The sequence below is a fragment of the Mycetomoellerius zeteki genome, unplaced genomic scaffold (genome assembly GCF_001594055.1).
Source record: "Mycetomoellerius zeteki isolate Tzet28-1 unplaced genomic scaffold, Tzet1.0 scaffold327, whole genome shotgun sequence".
Lineage (NCBI taxonomy): Eukaryota > Metazoa > Arthropoda > Insecta > Hymenoptera > Formicidae > Mycetomoellerius > Mycetomoellerius zeteki.
The window spans coordinates 1,086,647-1,108,319 of NW_017257313.1; the positions used below are offsets into that span (position 1 = coordinate 1,086,647).

Genomic DNA, 21,673 nt, shown 5'->3' on the forward strand with positions numbered 1-21,673 from the left:
GGTTGTCATTTTATTATATTTATTCTTTGAGATATTTTAGAAGTTCTTCAAAAACAACATTCAACGTACAACAAACTTTTCTAATTTCAGGCTAATAAGATGGAAGTGAGAGCTCCCGAAAATTGAGGCTATTAGTCAAACCATAATAGCGAAAGGAGCCGGAGCCGAATATAAACGCAAAAATTTAGAGATAATCATAAAACATTTATCTTTCATGTATAAAAAAATTAAAATATTAAAAAAAATAGCTTTTCTTAAAAAAAAATCCTAAAAACACTTAATTTTTTAATTTTTAGATGAGACTTCCATTTAAATAATGTTTCTTTTGCATAGTTAACAATTCTAGAGGAATGATTTTTTGATTATCGCGTATATTCTTTTGACAAAAATGAACACCCCTGAAGGAAATAGAAATAAGGAATGTAGAAGCGTAAATAATGGACTGTTAAATCTTTCTGAAATGTCGAATTCATTGAGATGAATAGCCAAAAGCAATAGTCCCGAATAGCCAAAAGCAAAAGAGAAACATAGAGAAAAAACGCGACAGAGAAGTGGGGAGAGAAACGGAAGAGTGCTTCTAAGAGGAATGGAAGGAGCAGGCTGTTTCCCATGACGAGAGAGTACTGACGCCGAGGGTAAACCAGGCTTTTTATCGACTTCCGGCGTTACTTGCATGCACGTGCATCGGAGGCCACACGTTGCTCTCTTTGTGGTCGTCAGCGGTTCTCAGTCGCGTAACGTCATCTACTGCGCGTAACAGGTTGTCGATTTCTCGTCGTAGCTTACTACCTCAGCATTCTCGATACACACCACCTTAGTGCTACACAAGTGGGTGCGGATACCTTATTCGAGCATGAATAAATCCGTAATAATACCGGACCCTCGGGGTAGAGATTTCGGAAAGAGATCATTCAAGGAAATACATGGACTGGAACACGTGAGATTATCTCGAGCGATCAACGGGTACGATACCTTGAGTGCTAATTGTTAAAGACCGTTCCTTAATAACAGTGCGCGCTGGACCTTTCGGTCAAACGCCTTTCGCAAGTGTGTATATCGTGTGTGTCTCTGGTGGCGAAGTAACATGTGGAACACCGCTCGAGGGCGACGCGGATCCAGAACGTATCTGCGTCGAGATCTTCGAAACGAGCAGCGCTCACCCGCTCAAGAGCATTGCGGCGCGATCGCTTCCGTCTCGGTCGAGATACAAGATACACGTCTTGGTGTTTCTTTACGAGTTCTTCGTCTTTCTTCCGCCAGAGAAGGAATGAGGGTAAACACCCAGAGATAAAATCTCTATAATTATGATAACGCGTTAAATACAACGATTATTTATATTTCACGCAATTCCGTACATGTGATTCATGTTGTCGCATAATTATATAATTCGCTGCAAATTCTTTTGTCGTTGCGTCGCAACGATAAAAAAACCTGAAATTTCGATCTTGAAGTATTGGCAAGAACGACGCAAATTAAACTAGATCGGCGCGTAAAGCGGACACGCGTAAGGACAAGTTGTTTTCCCTGGAATCGGCGATCGTGCGTAGCGAAACGCGTCTCACGGAGACGCGTGCGAAATCGCCAACAGGTGTTACCGGCGTAATCGCCGACGTATGATTTTATATACCTGACGGCGATCATGCGTAATTGCACCGCAATTTATCACGGCAGTCGGGGCGCACGCTCGTTACGAAGAGACCTGCAGATTTAAACTCGATCGCGCTTCCTTTTGAAACACTGTTTGCATTACGATCTATAAAAATTCCTGCAACTGTGTCTATATTTAGCACTCAGTTTTTCCTACGTAGAAAAAACAATTTTTCTGAAACATATACATTTAAAAATTTAGGTAGATGCAGATCTGTTTATATTTCTTAAATTTATATTCTTTATTAAAGCTTAAATTTTCCAGTATACTTTTCGTATTTTTCCAAGTAATCTCGAAATTAAGTCTCGATAAAAAAAGATCAGGGAGGTATTTTCCTTTTACACGGAAAGAATGACTTTGCCAAAGTATCTAAATACAGATCTGAAAATAATTTTGTTGGAATATAAAAATTTAATTTAATCTAATTTATTTGTGCATTAATTACAAATAAAACGAAAATAAAGCGATTACAGAGTAAAATTACAAGTAAGATTACAAGAAAAATTAAGTGTACATGGTGCACAAAATGGCACCAGCAAAATCTGCTGTTCTAACGCCTACCAGAAAATGAGAGAGTAAAAATTACAATTACAAAAAACGCAAAGCGAACTTAACATAAATTTAACAATATAATTAGAAAGTTGGAAATACAGAATATATAAAACGTAACGCAACATGACGTAACATAAGTTTATTGTAGCATAAATTGTGTGGAACATTCAAATTGATTACAAAAATATAAAAATTTTTTATAACGTTATCACAAGCTTTTAACCGTCTAAACAATTATTTTGAAAGTCTAATAAAATTATTTTTTTATCTATATTTAGTTAAATTTTTAGGTACTGAAAAAATTTTGTTCATTTTTGGTCCAATGAATGATCGTTAATCAATGTCCGACTTAATGTCCGATTTAATATAGTTAATTCATTGATAGACTGGATTGATTTATACAACTATATATTCATTCTTGCAATTCTAGGAATAGTTTTGTAATCTAAAGCATTATAAGAATTCATTGGACCAATTTTTATTATTTTTTCATAATTCAATGAATAATTTATTGTATTTACGTACAGTTTTGGTTCAATGTACTTTCTATGCAAAATCATTCTTTTCGTGTAGAGAGGGAAGAACCTCCTTGATTTGTTTTTAGAGATTTAATTTCGATATCACTTGAAAAAATATACGAGAAATATTCGAAAATCTTTTAAGGGCTTTAATAAGGAATATAAAATTCAAAAGTAGATTTTTCGCAATCCGTCTCGTATAATGGGCTGAGCAATGATCATTTTTGACTCGTGGCGATCTCTCGTTGAATTTCCACAAGGCAAACATATATCCCGGACCATACCTGACATGTCGACATTGGCGGGCAGGTGCCTCGAAACTATCAGCCAGAGCAGAGAGAAGGAAACGAATCTGGAGGGAACGATGGCAGAGTGAGTGTCGAGGGCACAGAGGAAAGAAGCAGGAGACGAATGGAGGAAGGGGGTGGTGAACGAGAAAGGGTCACTGACACGTCGTCGAGTCGAGTCGTTTTATCGGTCGAGTGCGCAGCCCACATGGTTAAGCTACGTCCACGCCGTCCTGCTCCCCTTTCATTCTGTGCCGAGATTCGATCTCTTGCCTGGTCTTCTTTTTACATTTTCTATATTAAATTAATATGTATTTTTCGTGATTTTACGCATGAAGAACAGGAGGTAATAGTTGAATTCATTTGGTAGACGTGAATTCACATGTTATTTTGCATATTTCACAAGTGATGCATTTAATCAAATTCGAAATCAAATTTTTTTTCTTGGTAATAAAATTAATTTAATCTAATCTCACGATTTTCTAATCTTCATCGTATATTTTGGTCTTTCAAATATTTCCAATTGAATGTCCTTTAAAACATGGTTTGTTCGAAACTGCCGAAGAGACAGATATATTCATTAATTAATACTTCTGGCCGTTACTTTTCTAAAATTTGTCGAAGAACTTAGACATATAAATAATCGGTTTGAAATAAAATTATAAAAAATATTCTTCTTTTTGAAGGCAAATTACTTAAGTTTCAAGGCCTACATTTATATGCAATAAGCAACCTCGATTTTTCTCTTATCTTTATTATTATTCATTTACAAAAGATTTTCGAAATATTGCGTCATATATCGTCGCGAGAAAAAATATTTGACAACTGGATTTCGATTCATGATCACTACGGTTTTTATTTATCCAAGTTTTATTTGCGCAGTTTTTTTAATAACGTCACAATATCTTGTGCAGCTGAGCAACCAGTACGCGAAATTCTAAAAATACTAAGCTTTATAATACTTCGACAATTACGGTCTACATTCATATCAGTTAAATAACGCTGCGCAACATACGAAGTGAAATGAAGATGAAAAGACAGAAGAAAAAACGATTTTAATTGAAATATTTATTATATATAAATATATAATTGCGAGTGATTCTTGTTTTATTTTCGATTTTAATTTGATGTTGGTAACTCTTTTATTTGTTGATATACCTGACATATTAACAAATAAAATTTTTAAAAATATATAAAACTGTAGAATGTTATAATTTCTCATTTACGATTCTACGTTTTATTAGGCAAATTAGCAAATAGCTAATTATTCGGCAAATATAATAGGAATTATAATTATATTTAATTAAATCGCGTTGGGTCAGGCAACCGCACGCGACTTAATTCCGCTACGTAATCGGGGATTCTTCCAACATCCTGTGCTTCATCGAGATTTTTTCAACTCGCGGGTTATCGTCGGATGATCACAAGAGCGGCGCCACACTGTTAAAAGTCGTTTTCCAGCTAAATGCTATTATTTCATCCCGCATTTCTTTCGCCACACACAAGCTAAATAGATAAACGTTATTTTATTTTATTGAAAATGTAGAACGAGTCTCCCCGGAGTCCACAGATTGTTTAACGAGGCAACAGATTATTTACACAATTGCTATTACGACTAACGATAAATTGTGATGAATCTAACGAGAATGTATTTGGAACTTCGTAAAGTACAAACAATCGTCGCACCATACAAATCGATGAACTAGCGCTTGCGAAATAAAAAACGATTTTCCATCGTCCGGCGTTGAAGACGCGATATTTTTCTTGCCGATAAAGGCTTATCTTCAGACTCGCTAATGTGCGTTGCAAGCGAAATTATGTGCATGCGCACAGGTGGAACACTGCTGCGTTATCGAATATTTCGTAACTTGTGTCTGTATGGAAATGAAGTGTAACAGGCGTGATGAAGAGAGAGGGAAAACAAAGAGAGAGAAAAAAACGGAAGAAGCACATATACAGTCATGTGATAAGTTTTTCGAATTATCCTATAATAACGTCGAAAGAAATTACTGAACGAGGGAAACATCGAAATTTACATAGCGTTTACATATATTTACATATATTTACAAAATATACAAAACAGCTATTTGCATCGTCGAGCATCGGTCAAATTTTATAAATAATGCACAGTAAAAAAACATTTTGTGTTTGTGTTACAAATGGCCCACTCAAGTCCTTGTAAAAATTTTGTGTTGAATTTTTTATATATTCGAGTATCAATTTAACATAATATTTATAATTTAAATATTTTGTGCTAAATTGATATTCAATATTTCGTAGTGTTAAATAACGCAATTTATAAAATAAGTGTACAAATGGCACAAAAATATATGTTTTAAAATGTAAATTCTAAGATTAATGAATAAAACGTGTTAATTTAGCATATAAATGTTAATTTTACTGAAAAAAGTTTTCACAGTTTCCTGACAAATTGTGTCAGTGTTATAATTTTTGCGTTATTTTTTTTACATAATATTTGTGTTACTTTCTAAGACATTCATTTTGTGTTAAATTGACAAAAATTTGAAGATCGTTTAGGACACATGAAACGTATTAAATTTAACACAAATTTTCTAACTGATAATTAATTAAATATATGTCCGAATTATCGATATATCGAATTACTGATTAATCTTGATCGTACAGAAAGCTCAATATAAATCGGTAAAAATTCCTGGATTCGATGATTCCACGAATTATAGGATGAAGAATCCTTGATTTAAATGATGCGCGCATCTTTGTGTGTAGCAGGTAAAAGGAAGAATTGGAAAATGTTCAATCGGAAGGAAGGTGAAACTTGTCGAAAAAGCTGACTGATTGATATCTATTTTATTAGTACACTTGTTCTCATCGTGACGAAACGTCGGAAAATCGAGGCCGCTAAGGAATCTCGCGAACACGTTAAATCGGTCAATATAAGCACCGGCTGCGCACCTGTAACATCGCTTTCGCTCTCACGACCTCCAAAATTCCGTCCGTATACCTCGACGAATCTGAAGAAATCGAACGCCGACGAACAGTAAGTTCGCGCGATTATGTATACAATTGCGTTTCGCGAGAAGACGAAGTGGAAAAATAATTCTTGCGTACAATCTATTATCGTAATATTTTCTATGAAAACATCGTCAAAATTCCACAGAGATTTTGCAATTTTACAACGTGACTATCTATTGTTAGCACATTAGTTATTAATAGGTTTCTTCAGGACTATACACAGTAAAAAAAGAAATGTTAATTTTAACATTTCTTACATGTCTCAGGAGGTCCACTCTAAATTTTAAGTTAAAGTAACTCATTCTGTGTTATTCATTGATGAATTAGTAATGTTAAATAATTGACATAATACTTTACATTTACATTTGTTATTTTGACTGTAAGAGTGATGTAGACATAACATAAATTATGTAATAACTACATAGAAGAGTAATTAAAGTAAATCATAAGAAATATTAATAGAACATTTTCTTTCGTATAATGTGAAAAAAGTTAGGATCTTATACGTTCTTGCAGAGAAGAGAGAGGAAAAAAATATTTTTTAATTATTTTTATGTACGCGCGTACAATTAACTTATATTTACATATATTATTCTTTCTTATTATATAGTTACAATAACGCATCGGATATATATTACAATATTCCTGAAAACGCATGGGGTATCGATGAGATTCGGACCTAAGATCTCTTGGGTGGTAACCCTAACTACGCTAAGCTATAATATCACTTGTTAATATTATGGATTTTTGTGTTAATATATTTACTGTAATTATTTTGAAGTAAATTATATTTTATTCTGTGTTATATCAACATACAAATACTTCAAAAAAAGTTCATTTACCTTTTGTGTTAAATTAACACATGATAATAATTATTTTAACTGAAATTGTGATAGAATATTTGTAATAGAAAATTTGATTATTTTGTGTGTCAAAATTAATGATTATTTTAAGATTTATTATAACTTTTCTTAGAATATTAAATTGCCTTTGAGACATGTAAATTAATTGAAACAATTGTGTTAAAAATACTCAAAATAATATTCCATTTTTAATTGACATACACAAAGGTTAAGTTACAAAGATAACATAAATTTAACACATGAAGACATTACAAAAATAATAACATAGTTATATGTTAATTTTACATTTGAAGTAATAATCAAAACATGGTAACACAAGAAAATTTTAATATATGGACGCAAGATTTTTTTGTGTACAATCGATTTTTTCTCGACTGTACAGATAGGATGGTTTTGCGGAAGTGTCTAAAAATATAACTAGATATAGATCTGAAAATGGATAATTTGGTTGGACTATCAAAATAATTTATGAACGCTCAAACTGATTACTTAGATATCAAATGAGTAATAACAACCCAGTTTCTTGATCACTCAAATAACATTTTGTTGTTTTTAACTTTCATGTATGTCAAAATATAAATCAATCCATTTCTGTAGTTAGTTTCAAAGTAATCAACGTTCATTAATGTACGCATTTAATAAATAATGAACCAAATTCGAGTCGAATACATGTTTTTAAATTAAATTATTCAACTTTATTGCTTTAGTTAAATTAATGATATATTAAGTAGAAGCAGTGGCGACTTATAGAAATGAAAATAACTCAAATTAGGTATAATTTGACATTATGAATTTAATAGTGTAGAATGTCAACTTTTTACAGCATTATTCATCATGTTTGAAATTCCTAATAAATAATTATTTTGATACATGATTATATAATGGTCCAAAAAAGTTATATTTGGACCTGTATTAGCTAAATTTTTAAATACTTCAACAAATCGTTCTTTCTATGCGTAGAAAGAATTCCGTTGTAATTTTTCGAGATCACACGAGTTTGAGAATCAAGCTGCGGTTGATGATACACTGCTTTCCCCATTTAATGATACAAGTCGACACAAGCGTCATTCTATCCTTCTTGACATTCAGAGAGTGACAAAGATAGAACGACACTTGTGTCAAGTTATGTCAACTGTGTCTCCTAAAAGGAAAGCAGCCATAATTTCTATCAGAATAAATTACATTATGTTGAAGAGTTTGCATTCTTCGGATACGATCCGGTCCCGACCGAGCAAATTTCAACATCCATCATTATCAATATTTAATGAAATAACAATCTCACCGATTTCCATGGCGAAGCGCGAGATCTCGCGGTTTATCGCCGGCTGATCGGAGGTTTCGACAACGTCGTGTTATCTCCGTTCTGATCCGTGAAATTATCTCGTACTTTCCGTATCGGCACGACACGTTCGCGGCGCGACGTGGAAGCGACGATAAGGTTTTCACGATTCGGACCATGATCGTGAAGATTCGCTTCCGCCTCGAGGGACAGTGCGCGCGCGTGCGCATCATGATTAAGTCGCCTTCTGTTTTATTCGAAAAGCACGAGCTCGTGATAAGCGCACGTCGATAATGCACGTATCTCGATACTTGTCGTGCGTCAAACGCATAAATACTTGGAAACGCAACGCGAAGGATCCGACAGATTTTATTGACGATGTCAAAAGAACATCGTTTGACAAGTAAAGGAAGAAAATATGATGACGTATTCGATGTTTTCTTTGAAAAATATTTCAAACGTACTCTAATTAAAATTTTTTTTAAATTGTGATCTCTTCCTATTGGAATGTGTGCTCTAATTATTACAATATCTAAATATACAGTTAATTAAAAAAACTTCCCGATCGGGGACAGTCTGAACGAAAGATAAAATAAAAGAATAAAAATATTATCTACGTTATAGCGAACGAGAGAAATTCCATCGCTACCGAAAGGAAAAGACGCGGATGTTACCACTTCTCGAGTGAAGAGTAAATGGGAAATTATTTGGATTTCTGATTAGATAAAGAACGTGGCGTATCTGATTATCGTTTCATGCGCGACCTTAACTGCGTCCGACTGTGGAATGAAAATTGTGTGAGGGAAAGAGCCATTTATTACACCGCGCGACTGGTTCACCGGTTCGTTAGTTAAAAAAGTTCCGAGAGTGGAAGTGCTTAGTGGAGCTCGTAATTGAAAAGTCGTATGGGTGTCTTCCGTGTCTTTTTCCACGCGACCTTGGACTGGTCGGCGAACTCGAGTATTCTCGATCATCGCAAGCTCGACGCTTGCGTCACGTTCTCGCAGATTCACGAGCAAGTTGGTGAACTAAGTTTCCAGCAAGAACAAGTTATTAGACGAGGGATTTTATAACCACCTGACGAAAGTTCGAGGTTCGTTTTCTTCATACTTAACGCGCCAAATTTATTTTCATTGCTCTTTCATCGCAATTTTTGAATTCTTATCGTTGAATATAAATTGCAATATGTGTTGCAAGTCTTTTGTTCCAGTGATTAAATCAGCGATTTGCAAATTAACCTTGCAAGTAATACGTAATTCTATGGTGAAATAAGACGTAACGTATCTAACCTTTAATAAATTGATTGTCGTCAGAAAACTGAAAAACTTTTTATTTAAATAGACAATCTTTGCAGATTCGATGAGTAAAAAATGATAACAAATAGTTACTGGCAGAGGTATTAAATATATTTAATTTATTAAAATATTACAATCATAAATAACGTTTTAACGTTTTAAAAACTTAATCAGTATTTTCAACTTTTCTGGAAGAGAGTATATATTTCTATACAAATATTATCTATTAAACGGAAGTTATCTCAACTATTTTCTAACTGTCGTGCAGCGATATTTCAATGTTTTTAGTTTAGATTCTTTTATCCGGCAAGACTTAACGCTCGTACAGTGCGATATGTTCGCATGAGGAGTGCAGACGGATATTTACGGAGCGTCCCGTTGTAACAAAAGCGAAGAGGAGGGCAAACGAGAACGAAGGAGAAGGAAGGCGGAGAGGAGAACGTCGTCGTGCATTCGGCCGCTACCGCGCATTTGTTCCGTTGCACTTCTCTCGACTGCTCGACTTTCTCCGGTCGATCTCGGTACCGCTCGGAGGCCAGCTTGCGGACACCCGGATCCGTGTTTACGCGTGCAACACGCATAACGCACGATTACGCGGCTAGCGCGTAACTCGCGGCGCGGCCACGTGACCGCCGATCGCCATCGCCGGTGGTGCGCAAAGATCAACGACGAAGATAACGTGAAATATCACCGCGTATTTTTATAGCGTTAATGAATTAATTTTTTTATATCAACGAAAAATAAGGGATGAAAATCCGAACCGAGCAGATATTCGCCAACAGCTGATATTTTGGATGCTGCACACAGAAAAATATAACACACTGTATACATGAGTAATAACGAGTAATGTTTCAAAAGTTCATATATCCGCAAATCTATCATAAGTTCATCACAAACATCAAATTTATTCAAAATATATTCTGCAGTAAGTTTATAATTACTTCAATCAAGATTATGAAATTAAAACAAATTCGGTTTACTTATTATATAAAGTCGCTTCTTCGTTCAATTTTATATTCTTCAAAAGAAAATTAATTCTTGTTTTCAGTACATATTTAATGAATTCTTTCTTTCAAAAATTTGTAATAAATATATTAAGATTATTATTAAGAAGATATTCATTGTTAAAGATAATTGTTATTTAAAAGAAAGAAAGTAAATTGAGTACTCCGTTTTTCTTAGCAATGATATTTTTCTGTATGGGTATTACAGTTAACAGTAATATTCGTTAATATTAACTCCAAATACTTATAACGTACTTTTTATTACACCGAGGGCTACGGTTATTTCTTATTTCATTAAAACACATTCTTAACGTTTAAATCGCCGTGGTAAATCAGATTTCTTACACTTAGGAAAGATACCGATATGATAAGATTACTCAATTATCTACACTAAGAAATGTTTTGGTAACCATTAATTTTATTTATATGTGTGACTAACAAAAACTTCCTTACTTTTTTATTTAAAAATCGTGTTGTTATTGTATCGTATCGTTTAATAAAAAGTTTGATTAGAATAATCAAAATTTGATTATACAACATAATTTTTAAACGAAAAATTAAGAAAGTTTTATTAATCACGTGTCAACAAAATAAATAGTTATTTGTACCAAACATTTCTCTCCGTCTATATGACTGTACAAAGAAGAAAAATATTATTTTCTTCTGTAGAACCGTATACGAGTAGCGTTAAGAGGCGGGTCAACAGCGTCATCGCTGAAGCATCGGTAACGCGTCATGCACCGCGAATGCGTTTCCTTATTGCAGCTTATCTCTCTGTAATCGTGCTTGCGACGATATTCGGACTTCGCGGAAACTTCCACTTTCCGCGAAGAATCCTTAATTCGCTGACCTTCGCGAATAACGTAGAAATGAAAATATCGATTTTATTTTCTCCCGCATTATATATATTGTATATCAATTTTTAATACTGTGATATCCCTTTTGTCTCTCAGTCGAAGATAGCTCAGTCGAAAATCAACACATAAATATTATTCAACCTGTCAGATATTATTTTTGAAGTTTGTCGACGTTATCTATACAAATTTATTTTATAAATCTGTCTATAGATATTTCGAATAAAATCGGAATGATGCTGGAAGCTATATTATCAATAGCACTGTTTTATCGCCAAAGTAACATCCAACGCAAGTGACGGATCGATTGCCACAGTAAACAATGAACGTTGACATTTGAAATCCTGTATTACAACAATATCTAACTGGCATATCTAGTATGTATAAATCACCCGTAAAAGTTTAAAGTGCGGCATAAAATTGACAATAAAATTGCGGACTTTAAGCGAAGCGAATAACGGATGACTTGCGAAGAGATGAGAATATCGAGAGCGAAAAAAACGAATATAAAAAAATCTCGGGTCGAGAATGCCATGTTTTTTTTTAGAAATAAATAACGCGTTACATGGAAAGGATTTTAAAGTTTTTTTGCTAAAATTTAGCTAAATATAGATTTAAAAATAATTTTGTTAGACCATCAAAATAATTATATAGGAGATTCCAACTAGTTGCTATAGAATGTCAAAATTTTTTGTACTATTACTCATCATAACTTAAAATTCTTACGTAATTATTTTAATAATCTAACAAAATTACTTTCAGATCTGTATCCAGCTAAATTTTTAGATAGCTGTTTTTTTTGTGCACCAGGAAAAAAAATTTAGTGCCTTTAGCAAAACTGTTTGTTGAGGCATTTTTAACAGCAACCAAATATTTGGTTTATAGAACAAAAAATTTAGTTTGCGAAATAATTTCTTTGTTTTGTAAGCAATAATATGTTTCAATCAAATGTTTGTTGTTATTACAAAATTTTGGTTCATGGAACAAAACATTTTCCCTAATGATGTAAAAAAAGAAAGATGAACGTAGTAAAGAGGCAAAAATAGATCTCGGATATGCGAGAACCATTAAAAATCGCTATCGCTATTACAATGTCCGCTAATTACCGCGTCGGTTTACATATCTCGCATTGGTATATATTGCCATATTAATCAGCGCGAGGTAGTGTGCCTCGACATCGGCGGACAAAGACAGGGACCGATAAAGCGTCCACGTGCGTGCTTGCATGCGCGGCGGGCGAGTGGCCGGAGAGAGAAAGAGAAACAGGAAGTGAAGGAACCCGGAAGGGTACGGTGCGAGGAGGAAGAAACGCGAAGCGGGTGTCCGATAGAGAGAGAGGAGATAAGGCTCTCCTTCGCGTTCTTGAGCGTTATACATGATAAATCTTAAATCCTGGTTCAGACGCGCACCAAGGACCTTCCTCTTCCTCCTTCCACTGCGCGCGAACCGATTCCTCGTGCCTCCTTGTACGTACCTTTTCCTGGTTGTATTTTCAGACATGCACCCACACGAGGTCACAAACTACGCGCACGCACGCACGCACACGCGCACATACGTCATCCACCGTCGCCTCAGGCGTGCATCGATACCCGTTACTTTTACTCAATAATTGGTGAACAGTGAATAGGTAGCACTGTGCCACGCGATATTTTTCCCAAGTTCCATCGCGCGGCACGCGATCGTTCACGAAAGAAAATAAAATAATTAACAAAATTGCACGAAAATATATAATTAGGAAAATATATAAGATCGTTCTCCCGATACTAAAACCGCATCGTTGTTTTAAATATCGATGATATTGCGTCAACAGCAAATGTGATTCTTCATTTCTTGCATGACTCATACGTACTGTTACCCGTCAACCGCGTCGAGATAACATTCGTAGAATTATATATTATATTTTTTATCATCTAATTCCTCAGGGGCTCCGATAACTATCGCTCGTGATTAGACTCGCTTTCCGAATAAACCGTTTAGACCGAACGGTTCTTACCGGCGACTATTATGCCGCGCTGGAAGCGTGACACACGGACGTGTGTTGGCGCCGTTCACGCTTAATTATATCGACAGACCGGCCGGTCCGCTCTAATGAATGATCAGCGTGTAATCGACGAGAGCGATCGTTATCACACGGTATCGTATTATTAATGCACATTAATCGTTATGATCGCACGATCATTTCGCGCGATAAGACGAGCAAGTCGAAACTTGCCTTCGCTTTATTGACGCACGGCGACTTTTTGCCTTTCCCGATGTTGCAAAACCGTCTGTGTGCGTTTCATCCGTCGTTGCGCATCCCGTCTATGCGTACGTGTGCGCTTCTGCGTGCGTGTGCGCGCGTACATCTGCGGATGCGTGGTGTACTTACCTACTTCCTTCTCCACCCGAGGAGACACCGACGTCAAAGCTAAATTGTTACACCGCTCGGACTGTAATTTCTTGCGAGATCATCGGCTCGTTCCTAGTCGATATTACCAAAGACGCCTCTCACGTTTATTGTTGTATTAGATCCTTGAACATTATAATTGGTCCATTAATATTTTTCTTCTTTATGCAGATTTTTATTGTGATTTTTATTCATCGTGAGAAATTGATTGTTTTACCGCGAGGATATAAAATATACAAGATAGGAATACATATATTGGTATATCTATCGACAGATATATTTTAAAATTCTTATAAATTAAGTTAATTAATTATTAGTAATTGGTCGTATACACATATACGCTGAGAGAAAAAATGCTTGTAATTATCATAACTACAATTTATAGTCATTTTTAGGACAACTCTATTTATAGTTATTTTAACTACGCAAATAATAGTCACACACTACTTGAAAAATTTTTAGTTTTTTCTTAACATATTTTTTAGTTATTATTACCACATAAATGTAGTGAATTTAAGAAATAATTACATTCACTATAATTGCGATTGAATTTACTGAACAAAAAATATTTACTATTTATATCTTGATATTTTATTATGTTAATATTTTAGATTATCATAATTTATAGTATAATTTTTTTATGTTTAAGAGAATTATAAACATGTATATGATTATTATTACTGATATAGCAGTAATAATCATAAAAACGAAGTTTCTAACTACAACTATTCTACCATGCAATTTTTATGAGAAATATCAAACGCTTATCCCTCAGTAAATGTGTTATTTGCTACGACTTTATCAATATATAAATGCGTTACATTATACGTTTGAATTATTTTTTTATATAGTCGACTATTCGTATGACTTATCGCTTATCACTCGTCACTCGTTGGTGCACGTAGCCCAAGATTTCGTATTACGTAGGAGTGTATGCATCGAAGTAAATCGTCGTCGGAGAACTCGTTTTGGATCGCGCAACAATAGTCTATGAGTCGGACGATATCGCGAGCAAACGTATGCGTGTCGTGCGTGTGTGCATGTGTGTGTATGCGTGTTAATCTTAACAAATCGCACATGTCGTTTCCTCATGCGCGGGTTACGTAACCCGTCGTTTGTGTGTACGTACCAGCGAACCGATATGAATAAGGCATAACGAACCTCTGACATTAAGGGGACCGCGACGATCGACGAAGAAAGACAACGACGACGACGACGACGACGACGACGACGATGAGTGGCAATGTAACAACGTCCTACAGGACAGCGAGACCAAGGCGACAAGGTGGATATGACGAGGTCTAATCATGGATCCTTTACCGACCCGCCTGACCGATTACGGTCCCGAGAGGCGCGTCGTGTTTGACTGACGGGGATTAAATTGTCGCCCGGGGAGGAGAAAACGTTTTACGTTTTATTACTCCGCGAACGTGTTTTTCGTCGACGAATCGCCCGCAATGTACGCAGATTGTGGCGTTTCACATGAAGAGCACGTGGTGTCACCTCATGCATTTCAACTCGCGGCCCGTCGGTTCGATTTAAATACAATCATCGTAGCGAGGGAAAAACGACTGCTGATTCAAAGACGTGGGAGATGAATCGCGAATATTATTATTATCATCATTGAATGTATACGTTACTTTAATGTTTTTATCTTCACGCAATGAAACGTTAGCGCATTAAGCAAGGTGCATACTTTGGTAATGCTACGTTTTAGGACATATATCCGTATGAATATTTTATTCTCTTAATTTGCTCATTTACGCGTTTTATCGTAGAGGAAAAACGACTGCTGATTCAAAGATGTGACAGATAAATCGCGAATATTATTATTACCATCGAATGCATATGTTATTTTAATGTTTTTTATCTTCACGCTAGGAACAAGACGTTAATGTTAGTGCAATTAGCAAGATGCACACTCTGGTAATGCCACGCTTTAGGATATTTACAAGAATATTTTATTATCTTAATCTGCTCATTTACGTGGCTGATTCACGCCTTCCGCGATACCGAGCGTTAAGAGGTTCACTTCCGGTAATATTTATTACATGCCAACGTAAGACACGTGGCTGTCACCGAGGCTGTCACGATACGTGATGGCGAATGACAGTTACTACTATCTGTGCTGTGCTATCTATACGATTATCCCAGTCACTTCTACGTAAAGACTTCTGAGCTATTCGACACGCGACAACGTAAACACATTTGCGACGATGATCAGTCGAGAGCTTTTTCGCGTCGGGAAACCCGGTCGTTAAGTTGTAGGATCGATCGTAAACAAGACGATATAATCAAGGTCACTGCAGGTCCTCCACGTGACAGGAACTCTATTGGATTGAGAAAAGAAGAGAGAAAATGTCGGCATGAAGAAGAAAAAGAGAGAGAAACAGGAAAAGGAAAGAAAAGAATATATAAGACTGAAGAAAAAACAATTATAATTAAATAGGCCGACGAGAATAAATCAATTAAGAGAAATAATCTTATTTTCGGTCACAAAACGGATCTTAATGCTAAAATATTTCAATATAAATTTATATCCAATTCTGCAAATTGCGCGCCGAAATCTTTTTTCAGACTTGAAATCACGTACAAAACTAGAGTAGTAATATCACATATTAAATTGGCAAGCGCGATTTAATAATTTTGATGCTAATAAATATCTTATAAGAATATTAATAATTTGATGTTAATAAAAATCTTTTAAAAACTGTCATATATTAAAAGAACAACTAAATATATTCAAAATACATTTTTATCGATAATACGCGCTTTTATTTCTCAAATTTTATATAGAATATCTCGAATTTTATATATCTCAAATTTTAGATATTTAATAGAAAAATCTTTTGTGTTAAATTCCTAATATTTTAAAAACATTAGGAAACTATAAGGTACTAAACATCCTTGAATCTAAACAGCATTGTGCAATTTAATATTAATTTTTTATTTCTTATCTGAAGCATATATATATATATATATATATGGTTGTCAAGAAACTAAAGTTACTTAGAATTCATAAAAGAATAATTGGAGAGACTCATGTTGAAAAGAAGAGGAGCTCTTCAGGTCCTCAGGGGTTTTCAAGAACTTAAACATATATTACGCAAACACCGTGACGTGGCGCGAAGAAATAGGCAACGCGGAAATGTCAATGTTACCTTGTCGCGATCGAACGCGCTTCCGGTGTGTTCTTCGTCCTTCGGTCGCGTACCGGAAATCTCAAGCGGCGTCGCGGTTACAATTTTTTACTGACGCTTCCGCCGCAATTCGCAAAGTGATATCGGTTCTCCTTTCTTCCATCACCAAAAAAAAAAAAGAACGCGAGAGAAACACGCAAACGGAACCGCAGAATCCGGTGTTTTCTTGTTACCTTCCTTGCCTCGCGCAATTATCGCTTCTTCCATCTCTCGAGAACGCATTCCGATATGCTAAAATTGGCTCGGTCGAAATTCACAGAGTTGCCGCAAAATTGAAAATAAAAGAAATAAAAAAAATTGAAAATTATCAGGGAAAAGTTTAGAACTTTGTAAAATTTTCTGGGAAAAAAAATTTAAAATTCTTGATTTTAAAGAAGTTTAATATACGTACATTATATCAAAAGTTATATACTACTAACAATTAAATGCAAGCAATATCAGCAACATTAATAGTAATTTACGTAGCTGTGTTAAATTGGTCTCTAAAAAAATATTCGGTGGTTCCTAAATCAGGATGGAAATACAAAAAAAATTCGAAATATTATTGAATACATGAAGGAAAATCATGAATTTTGTCTGGAAATCAGGAAAAAGTTATGGAATTTTAGAATGAGAAATTTAGGATGTGACAACTGAAACTGCAGTAACATCAAAATTACGAAACCGATATTTTGAAATTTTATCACCTAATATGATTAATTTTTGATGATCATCAAAGATTCTCATATTTGTGGATCTTTCATCTTGTGTAATTCGGAGCGATAGCCATCAAGAAGCGTGCATAAGTAATTATGTCTCGAAACAGGTGCGATGCGATTATCCTCAAATTCATCCCTCGACGTCGCTTCAAGTAGCCGTTTTAATTAACCGCGTCGCAAAAAATCGCTGACCGAAAGGAGCACCTGAGTATAAGGCCGTTCGCTTACTCGTGGTATTTAAAGGAGTAAAGAGGGGGAGACCGAAGAGACGACCAGGATTTCCTGGTGCGAGACAACGGCACATCGACCTTCGCATGCCGAGGTTCCTGCCTTCTTCCCTCAGGGCAATTCTCTCTCTCTCTCTCTCTCTCTCTTTCTTGTTCTCTTCTCGAGCGAGCATCGTGCCGCAATTGTGCCGCCAAGAGCTTCCTCCGATCATTTTTCGAAGTATCACAAAAAGAAGAGTTTTTTTCGCTGAAAATATTCCAGAACCCATCGATCACCAAATCTTGGACGAAAAATGATGGCAGATCTCGATTCCCTTTTTTAAATGAAAAATTAATTTTTACTTGTGTTTATCTTTATTTACAGCAATAATCGAAATAATATAAATATGCAGTGATTAAAAAGAAATAGGAAAGATAATATAAAACGAAAGTATTGTACTTCTGTGTAAGCGTAGCATTTCTTTTTTCTATGACACAGAATAGACTTGCTTATTGTTCCGAAATATTCAACAGCGATAATATTAAATATGTAGAGTGTCATAATAGTATTGTATTACAATAGTTATTACGTACAATTTTATATAACCTCGATAATATCGAACGTACGGTGACGTCAATAGGCTTTTTCCATAAGTCCATTTGTTGTGAGACGTATTAAATCAGATAGTGACCACGATTTTTTCGTGTTACAATGTCACGAGTCAAAGTGTAAGTAGCTGCTATAACATTAAGCGCAATCGCGCACCGGTACGTTAATAATTATATCTAATCGAGTATATGGATTATAAACATACGATTATCATGCAACTATCCTCATTACTGATGAAGAAGCTGCATTACTTTATCCTACCTTTCCTTACCTTAGATTCTTTTTGTTTACATTCTAACGTAATGCTATCGCAAGGGCTTCCGCATGCTATTCTGGACCATAAGATATGAACTCTTATCCTGTAGAAACTGATATAAACTTTACAAACTGACTCTGAATTTTGATGACAAATCCTCTTAAATCGAAGACTATTTTTACTTAAAACTACAAAAAAAATCTGGAAAAAGAATCTGGTTGCGTTAATTGGAATTCTGATTGAAAATGGACGGATCAAATTTTTCTGATTGAATCTATTATAATTTTTGTTGAGATAACCAGAATTTTGATTGATATGATTAAAATCTTCTGGTTCGTTCACACACACATTTTTTAACCAGAAATATTTCTCAATGTATGAAACAATTCTAGTTCCAGTATGTTGCAAACAATGGCAATTAAACGATTCTGGAAACAATTAAGTGGAAAAATTTTGAAACGAACAGCATAACTCGTTACAAGTTCAAAAGTGAGTCTCTATGTTGGTTATAAGAAGTTTCGCTTAGGCGGTCTCGGGTCTCCGCGAGCCGACGTCGGGAACGGAAATAGCTTCGTCGACGTCGATGGAAATACGTTATGTAAATCCATGTTTCCTGCCGGCTTTCATTCTTATGCCCCCACATTCTATGCTAATAGTCGAACGTCTGCGAACCGGTTGCCGATCAGGAAATTGAGAACGACGACGCCTCGAAACGTCGCCGTCGCGACGCTTCTCCTCCATTCTCTTTTCGTCTCGTCTCCTTTTTCTCTTCTTGAATCATCTTGCTTGTTCCACGTCCACATTGTAAGAAACTGACGTGTAACTGTAATCTGGCGTTATTATCTTCCATCGTTCTACATCAGCGAACCGATCGTTAAACGAGGTAAAGCGCTATATATCAGGGGGATCGATTTTCGACGGTATAGATACGGAAGATTGCACTTTACGTCACACAGTGTTGCGTCTCCATGGTCGTAAATAAATATAGAGATCACTTTCGTGCGCCTGTAGCGTCGAAATGACGTCGACATCGTTTCGTGTTACGCGCTCGCTAAATAGATCGAACGATACTGTTGCATCTAGTTGATTTAATGAAGACATAATGTCTGATGGAAGAACGATACTCTAATGTCAACTAATTATTAAATTGTAAAGATGCATTTATTTTGTATTAAAAAATATATAAAATATTTGCAAGATTAGAGATTACGCGCAAATCGATTTATATTTGTATATGCACAAAAAAACAGTTTTGGAGTATCTAAAATTTTAGCTGGATACAGATCTGAAAATAATTTTGTTGGACTATTAGAATAATTATGAAGGACATTTATGATGAGTAATGTTGCAAAAAATTTTAATAGTCTAACAATTATTTTAAGCGTGTATAATTATTTTATCTTATATAATTATTTTAATAGTCTAACAAAATTATTTTTAGATACTTCGGCAAAACTATTCTTTCCGTGTATATAATCGAGCTTAATTACAAAATGAAATAAATCACAAGATTTTTTAAAGTCAGACGTGTTAATATAAATTTGATTTATTCTTTTTTTACAGAAGCCATTAGTAGATCCGAGGGCGTGTTATGAAATTGCTGCCACCAATTCAGATATCGCAGCTACCGCCGGTTTCCGCCGCTGGCGGAATGGCCGGAATGGAACCTCGGCTGCCTCCGGGTATATCTTTGCCTTTATGTCCGGACTGGGCACTTTGGAGGGCCCAATACGGACCCTCGATAGGATTCCCGCCTACAACGCATCCACCGCCAAGTCCCCTCTTGGATTTTAAAACTCATCTACCAACGAGTTTAGGTAAGGGTCATAAAAAAGTTAAAAATATTCCCTTTACAAATTTATAAAATTAAAATTTTACTATCCGTTTAATTTCCAGTCCCGTAAAATTTTTGTGTAAAGTTTACTCGAGTTTACTTAAAAACGAAGCCGCAGAAGATTTTCTTTACTGCATTTTAATTGCTACAATTCTTTTAGATTAATTCGTATTATTCGTATTAATATTAATACGTTGCTATTGACTTTATTAAAGGAAATAGGAATCATTGAATTAATTATGAACGTATAGACGATGTTAAACCGCATAGTGGTTACGAAGGTCACCACGAATACAACCAATGGCATCTTCTCTCCTTTCAGTGTCTGACCCTAGACTGTGGTCGAGGGAGGACGTAGCGGCGTTCCTGCGGTGGGCTGAACGGGAATTCGACCTGCCACCGTTCGACATGGACGTGTTCCAGATGAACGGCAAAGCTCTGTGCTTGCTGACCAAGGCCGATATGGGCGAGAGGTGTCCGAGCGCTGGCGATGTGCTGCACAACGTGCTGACAATGTTGGTGCGTGATTACAGTCAGCTACAGAGATGCCTACCGAGCAGTCCGGTGACACCGACTAGACCGTCCACATATCCGCTGAGTCCACATTCGCATCCGCCTACACCAACGTGGACAGAGACGCCACCATACGCCTCGAATCTCGCCTCGTTAATGTCGGCCAACTCAGTGACACTATCGCCAGCACCGTCTGTGGATAGTCAATCGGGTTCACCCAGCCACGCGACCGACGCGAATCAGACGCAAGTCTATAAGAGTGATTCGGACGAAGACAACACTCACCAGGTGTCAAGCGGCAATAGCAGTCCACCAGCCACGCCGACCGCCTTGGCGGCACAGAGGCTCAGTGAGGTGAGCGTCAAGGACCAACCGAGCCCGACGTTACCGCACCAGTTAATGCCGCTGACGCCTGGTACCTTTCGGTCAACCACCACGAACAGAGAGTTCTTCCCTAACGATTCGTCGGAACCCAACACCAGTTAGTACTTGCTATTACCTGTGATTTTTAAATCTACCGACAGAAGAAATAGTTAATTGTAAGAAATGCCAAATCTTCTGAACATCCTTTTGACGTCACTTGCATATGCAACAGCATGGAATATTTTAAATATAAAATGTCGAAGTATATATGAATATATATATATATATATATAAATTGTAGCACAATTTCCGT

General features: G+C 35.8%; 1 protein-coding gene across 1 annotated transcript in view; it reads left to right on the plus strand.

Moving 5' to 3' along the window:
- Positions 1–21,673, plus strand: part of aop (ETS variant transcription factor anterior open) — a 46,106-nt gene that overhangs the window by 21,561 nt on the left and 2,872 nt on the right. The window contains exons 2-3 of the mRNA XM_018452009.1: positions 20,214–20,467; positions 20,807–21,478. Of these exons, the coding sequence (XP_018307511.1) occupies positions 20,242–20,467; positions 20,807–21,478 (898 nt within the window). The 5' untranslated portion in view covers positions 20,214–20,241. The remainder of the gene's footprint in view (positions 1–20,213; positions 20,468–20,806; positions 21,479–21,673) is intronic.